General features: G+C 32.8%; 1 protein-coding gene and 1 non-coding gene across 2 annotated transcripts; one reads left to right on the top strand and one right to left on the bottom strand.

Annotated features, from left to right (window-relative positions):
• Positions 1 to 5498: 5498 nt before the first annotated feature.
• On the bottom strand, positions 5499 to 6554 carry LOC148790494 (uncharacterized). The gene has a single exon (XM_088892320.1). It carries the CDS (start codon positions 6552 to 6554, stop codon positions 5499 to 5501), a length of 1056 nt encoding a protein of 351 aa, XP_088748446.1.
• LOC148790495 (small nucleolar RNA R71) lies at positions 6220 to 6326 on the top strand. Its single transcript, XR_016078991.1, has one exon. It is a non-coding gene; the product is annotated as a small nucleolar RNA R71 (small nucleolar RNA).
• Positions 6555 to 7491: the final 937 nt, after the last annotated feature.

The following is a 7491-nucleotide window of genomic DNA, read 5'->3' as shown; positions in this document are numbered from 1 at the left end:
TTCTTGTTTCATTTTGAAATTTTGAATGAGAATAAAGGGTAAAATAGTCTTTTTTGTCTTTTTTATTAATGGTGTTAATGGCAAGGAGGTTTTAGACAATTGTCAAAAAAATTATGTGTACTCTAAGACAATATGTATGTAAATAGAAAGGGTAGAGTTAGTCAATTAGTTAAACCATAAGGGTATATTAAGAAATTTTCCCTTTCTATTTTCATATGATTAATATAAAATATTAGAGATGTGTCCAAATGTATTCTACAAAGTTTCACTTTTTTCTTTTTTTTTTTTGCATCTTTAAGCTTTAAGTTTTTATTATTTAATAATGAGATAAAGGGTTGACACATATAACCCAAAAGGTTAAATTGTTGACCCATCGCCATTAAATTAATTTCATTTTTGGGCCGGTTTTGAAGTTCATATTTTATTACAATATCAAGAAAAACAACTATTATTTATCACACTTATTTTTATTTGATACGATTAATATCAAATATTAGATAAGTGGTTAAGTGCTTTCTTTTACAATTTTCTAGATTATTTCATAATGTCTTTGTGCTTTTTTATCTTTTTTCTTTTTTATTTAATTATGACATCAAGGTTGACACATTTGATTCAAATGGTTGAATTGTTGATCCACTACCATGCATTGGTTTTAAATTTATATTTCATTACAGCATCAACAAGAATTAAATATTATTTATCATGCATATTTTTCTTTAATATGATTAATATAAAATATTAGAGATATGCCCAATTTTTCTATATATACTTTTTTTGTATTTATTTCTATTTTAAAAGTTTTCATGTTACATTATGACATCATGGGTTGACCGATTTGACCTGAATGGTTGAATTGCTTACTTGCCACAAGGATGGAAGAACGGTTCCATTTTTTGGTCAGTTTTAAAAAACATGTATTTTATATCGTTAAAAGTATGTGATATAGATTTAGTTAATAGATTTTATTGGTGAAAAAAATAAGCTTAAAAAAGGATTAGATGAGAGAATGTGAGTTAATACCCTAAATTAAGACTTAGTAAAAGGGAATTGAATGAGGAGAAATGTAGTACTTAAAATACATTTTGTTCTCTCACATTAAAGAGGGATTAAATTAAAAAAGAAAGGGGGTGTTCTAGTCAAGAGTATGTTGAATATAAGATTTAATGAGAGGGATTTGAATGAGAAAGTAGTTGCTCAAATTATATTTTTGCCCTTATAATTAAAGAGGAACCAAATTCAAAAATTGGGGTATTTTAGTCAAACAAAACTTTCACGCTCTCATTTACATTTTTAAAACACTTAATGCAACTAGTAAAATGTACGTGCATTTGCACATGGCAATATCTCTTAGACAACTATTTATAATTTATGGACAGTTTCTGAATAGTTATAAGTAGGCAGTTTTTGAACGGTTATAAGTGGGTAGTTTATAAAGTGAGAGTAAAGGACATATATATCCTCTTTATACCTGTTGTATACTTAGACAAGATGGATAGAAAGCATCCAATGAAAATTCCATGAAGAAGGGGCATTTGCTCTTTTATAGGTAGTATAGACGGTTGAACCCACTCTAATGCACTTAGGTTGGGCTCGAGCTTGGGTTGCTCAATGAACCCACTCCAAAATTATACATATATAAATGTATTTATACAAATATATATACATATATTTATGTATGTTTGTAAATATGTATGAAACATTTACATATATACACATATATACGTATAAATATATATAATTGGGCTAGGCTTGGGCCAGGTTCGGGCTACCTAAGGGTTAGGCCTAAGCCTAGCCCGAAAAATAAAAAAACTCGGCTTCTTGGGCCCGAGCCCAACTTGAGGACCGAAAATCCAAGCCTAGCCCATGTAAAATTCCGGGTTGGGCCGGTTTGGGCTTGGGCTGGGCCTACCCAAGTTGTACCCCTAGATTTAGTAAAATAAAAACTATAAGGTAGGTTTAAATAAATATGTAAAACTATAAAGTGTGTTATAGTAAATGACCCTAATAGAAACACATAAGAGTATACAATTTTTTTATATTTTCAACTTTTTAAATAATTAATAATTATTCATATTTTATATACTACTTTTAATAATTTTTTATAATACAAAAATAATAATAATTAATTTTAGTTAGATTTATTCATCAAACTAATAAAACCGGCCAACCCAATCAATTCGACCTGAGTTGGCCAGTTTTCAAGTATTTTAAGTCGGCTTTGGTTCAAAAGTTTCCCAATTCGACCATGTTTGGATCTATTTCACTTTGGCCATTTGTAAACCAACTAAAATCGAACAACCTAACTATGGATATATATATATATATATATTAATATTTTATATTTTAAATATAATTTTTAATATGGAAAAGTGGGAAATTTCTCATATTTCTTAGTAAAAAATGTTTTATATCATCAATCTAATTTTTAAATTTATTTTTTAATAATTGCACTATAATTTGTAAAGTTAAATTTAATTTTTAAGCTTAAATCTTTTGAACCAACTGACCAAACTAAAAAATTGACCCAAAGCGATACAACTTGAGTGTGTTGGTTTCCACAAAAGGTTAGTCAGTTTTAGCTCACCAACTCCTGATGAACCTACAATTTATCTATATTTTATGAGGTTTTTGCACGAAATTTTATGCCGATTTAATTAGATTTTGCCCTATTTTAGCTTGATTACAAGAAAGATTTCAGGGGTAGCCAACTCAAGAAAAAGAAGGCAAAAGCAAGAAAAGAAAGCCCAAAATTTATCAAATTCAGCCCAGCCCAGCCATGAGAGCAAGGGAGTTTCATTCGGCCCAAGTAGTGCAAGCTAACTCTTTGGAAAACCCAAGGAAAGAAGCTTAGCAAGAAGGAAATTTCGGCCCAGCCCATTTTTAGCCCAAATAATAGCCTAGAGTGCAGCCTACATGGGCTCAAAAGCAAGCTAAGTTGCAGCCCAAAGAGAGCTAGGGGCGGCAACTCCTAGAAGTTTCTTGAAGAGAAGGAGGGAGCACTCTAAAAGGTTCAAGAGGGGTGTAATACACCCAATTCTAGAGACTTCAAGAAGAGGCAAGAACTTCCTTGAAAGCCTATATAAGGAGGCCTCTAGAGGGGGAAAAAGGGTCCAACACCTGATTTCAAACTCTCCTTGAGCTCTTGTTCTAAGAGAGAAGAAGAGAGAGAGATAGGCGCAACAGAGGAGAAGAGAGGAGGAACAAGCAGCTTCAAGAGAAGAAGCTGAATTCGAAGGGGGAGAAAGCAATTGGAGATCAAGGTTTTGTCCTCACTTGATTTCTACACAAATTGGTAATCGAATTCAGCTAAGATTTATGTAATTTCTCCATCAAATTTTCCTTTCTTGCTGTAATCAAAGCATGTATTATGCAAATTCAATTCTGTAATTTGTTTTCTAAGTTCATTCGAGTAAAGTAGATTCAATCTTGAAGTTTCTTGTTTGGAATATCAATTGTGGATTGTTGGCTGAACTGCTATTCTGAAATCTCATATCTGAAATTTCAGATCATGAATTTACAAGGTCTGAATTGCTATTTTCCAATCTCAGATCTGTAAATTCAGATCATGAAATAGTAAGATCCAAACTACTATTCTATAAAATCAGATCTGTGATTTCAGATCATGAACTTGTAATACCTAAATTACTTGAGAAAGAATTCAGGTAGCTTTAATTCAGTCTGGCCGAATTGTTCCTCTTTCTTGGAATTCCTAGAGTGCTTGAGAAAGACTCTAAGATTTCAGATCTACCAATCAAGAGTCGAATTGAGTGCAAGGTTAGAGATAACTTGCACAATTCGGTTGGTGTTCATTCAGCTGAGTTGATGATCATCCAACTGAAATGAAGCCCTAGAATTGCTAGATCTAAATGCATGCATGGTGATTAGATCCTTGATAGAGATATAAGGACCGTCACTCATGCATAGATTGAACATGCGCTCGAGAGAGGCTGTTCATTGCTTTGGGATTTCACCAAACCAAGGTTGAATCCTATTCTACTCGAATTGCCTAGAGAACTAGTTGCTGAATTTATTTTTCTATGCATCTTTAGCTTGTCTCCTCACTTGCATACAAGGTGTTTGGTCCGATGTGTTAGAAATAGCTTTGTAGTTAGAATTTCAGATTTTCATTAGTTTTACATTTCGGCTGATCAGATAACAGTAGACTAATTTATTACTAGTAGTTGCTACATAAGTCCTCGTGGGAACGATACTCTACTCACTACTCTATTACTTGAGCGGCTAGTGCACTTGCTAGTGTCACAATGAGCCACACATTAAATACCCCTACACTTAAGCTTTTGCTTGTCCTCAAGTAAAGACATCAGCCATAAACTGAACATTCCCCCCTTCTGTTCTCACTATTTACCTGGTGAACTTTTTAAGATAGAAATGCATTGAGTAGTCGGGGAACTGTTGTAAGTGCTCAACTCTTATTCTTGTAAATTACCATTTAACATATGTATAAGATCCAAGGAAAGGAGAATATGAATTTCATCAAAGTCCAGCTTTCACTCCCAATTAATATATAATTCAGCTCCTTAGTTGTCAAAGTTAATACTCAAATTACACTTTCACATCTGTAACTTTATCTTAATGAGAGTTCAACTTAGTATGCCCACTTGGACCTCAACTGTCACCATCATTACTTATTTCTAGGGGTGAGTGCATTTTATGCTCTATCTCTCCCTTTTCTTTTTTCTGTGTGAGTGCATTTTATGCTCCATCTCACACAATTTTTTTTTTTTCAGTGTGAGTGCATTTTATGCTCCATCTCACACTGGTCACATGCTTGAGGTAGATAAAAAGACTCGTGTTTTGAGCTGCTAGTTTTACTATTCAACTGAAAATAGTGGAGTCAATTTGGGTTGAATCTCATGTATCAGTAATTCAGATGTGCACTAACTTCCTTGACCATTAACAATGAAATCAAGTGCTTTCATACACATGAAGGTAGTTAGGGATAGTCATGCTGAAAGACATATTCAGCTCCACTTTTCTCATGCATATATCAAACTAGGTTATTCACAAGAAAAAAAAACATAACAAGTACATCAGTCTCCCTCAACTCATTGTATTCCTTCTTAAAATCACTTAATAAATAGCAATGAACTTGGGGGGTTCCAGTTTACTTGGATATGTCATTGCCTACAAATGTGTGTTGGGGTGAATTAGGTGCATGGCTTCAGCCCCCAAATTCTAGTTCTCAGGCTCACTCCCCCACACTTAAGATGAACATTGTCCTCAATGTTCGTAGTGTTAGGGAGTAACAATAAAACTAGCAAGAGCATCATCAAGTAATAGGAGGTGTTTAGAGGACTTCCCTGAAGATCATTCTTAAATTCTGCAATATGTTGTCGGTGGAAAACTTCTTCAGCTAGAAATCACTTGCAAATTAGAAGAGGAGATCAGTATCTTTATTCAATTAAAATCTAAGAAAAACTAACTAAACTTAAATGCTATGAAAAATAAAAACAGAAAACAAGTAAGACAGTTTATGACTAAGTATCTGAATTGGGAATTCTCCCAACAACCTCTTGTTCCCTTGGGTTTACCACGGTGTTACTAGGTAAGGTACCTGGAACCCTTTCTGAAATCATGTGTGCCAACTGCCCAACCTGAATTTCCAAGTTCCTTATCGATGTTTCGTTATTCTGAAATCTAGTTTCCGCACTAGCTATGAACTTGGTCATCAGCTCCTCCAAGTTAGATTTCGGTTCCGACTGATGGAAGTTTTGGTGGAAAGGCTTAGGTGCATGCTGATTCTGCCATGGCTGATTCAGGTGGCCTCTCCATCCAGGGTTATGGGCATGATGGTACTGATTTCCTAGCTGTCTTGTAAAGTTGCCAACAAAGTCTACTTGTTCTGTGGACTGAAAAGACTGATTGCCAACTTGGAATTCAGTGCTATTATGGCCTCCCCCACACTTATCATACTGTACATGCATAGCTGCCATCTGCATCTCATCAAATTTTTTGCTAAGTGCTCCTATTTGTGCAGAGAGAGCTGTGTATGTATCCACATTATGAAGGCCATGCTGCTTTCTAACTGGTGTCCTTTCTGAATGCCATTGGTAGTTATTGGCTGCCATCTCCTCGATGAGTGCATGGGCAATCTCGGGAGTCTTATTGTTTATGGAGCCCCCAGCTGCTGCATCTAAAATGGTCTTGTTTGAATCGGTCAGACCATTATAAAATATTTGCACCTGCAGCCAAATCGGAAGGCCATGGTGAGGAACCCTCCTTAGTAGCTCCTTGTAACGTTCCCAAGACTCATAGAGAGATTCCCCCTCTTGCTGGAAAAAGGTAGTAATATCATTCCTCATTTTTGCAGTTTTAGAGGGGGAGAAATACTTAGAGAGGAATCGGCTAGCCATTTCATCCCACGTGGCTATAGATCCTGCCGGTAATGAGTTCAACCAAGCCTTGGCTTTATCCTTCAAAGAAAATGGGAATAACCTCAGCCGGATGGCATCATCACTTACCCCATTGTGTTTGAAGGTGTCACAGATTTCCAAGAAGTTAGCAATATGGGCATTCGGATCCTCATGGGCCATACCACAAAATTGAACCGTATTTTGTATCATTTGGATTATGGCCGCTTTAATTTTGAAGTTATTGGCAGCAATAGTTGGCCTGATAATGCTGGAGGTAGTCCCGGTGATGTTAAATATTGGCAGCAATATCATTTGGATTATAATTATTTTCTACTTTTCTGAATTTCTAAATTTATTACATAATTTATTTATTTTAACTACTTAAAATCTAGTTATGTTAAATATTTTGTGGTTTAAAATATTTATTTATTTAAATACTTAAATAATATGTAAAATATTTAAATTAAAAAATATTAATTATTTATTGTATTTAATTACCATAAAATCATAATTTATACTTTTATTACATAATTTCATTTTTTATTTTATAATATATTAAATTTTTATTAATTTCAATATTATGTTATAATTATTTTCTAATTTGAAGATTTTTTTTTCTAAATTTATTACATAGTTTTGTTATTTTAACTATTTAAAATCTAGTTATTTAAATAATCTATAAAATATTTAAATTTTTTATTAGTTTAATTTTATTTATTTTAAAGATATTACATATTATTAAATAATTGAAAAACATTTACATTGATAATCTAGAAAAAACATAATTTAAATTGTTAGTACATAATTTCATGATATATTTTTGTAAAAATATAAATTATTTTTTGTGTTTGTAATAAATATTTTTAAGTTATTGTATAATTTTGGTTGAATATTTAAATAATTCTTAAATTTTTTAATCCAAACTTTCTTTAAATAGATATAGATAAAAAGTAGGGGAGAGGATAAATAGGAATTAAAGATAATTTAGGAGAGAAACTCCCTACTAAATTGGATATAATTTTGGAGAAAGATTATTTAAGTTAATGGAAAAGTGCATCTCATTGGTTGTTTCAAAAATGACATGGAATGAAAAAAATAAAAATTTTAAAAAAAGGAG

This window comes from Nelumbo nucifera, chromosome 7, assembly GCF_055504915.1.
Source record: "Nelumbo nucifera cultivar China Antique chromosome 7, China Antique-T2T, whole genome shotgun sequence".
Classification (NCBI taxonomy): Eukaryota; Viridiplantae; Streptophyta; class Magnoliopsida; order Proteales; family Nelumbonaceae; genus Nelumbo; species Nelumbo nucifera.
The sequence above is the reverse complement of the archived record's forward strand: the minus strand, read 5'-3'. Positions and strand labels throughout refer to the sequence as shown.

Excerpts from the sequence above, each read along its gene's own strand:
- LOC148790494 (XM_088892320.1), bottom strand. The coding sequence starts at position 6,554 with ATGGCCCATGAGGATCCGAATGCCCATATTGCTAACTTCTTGGAAATC.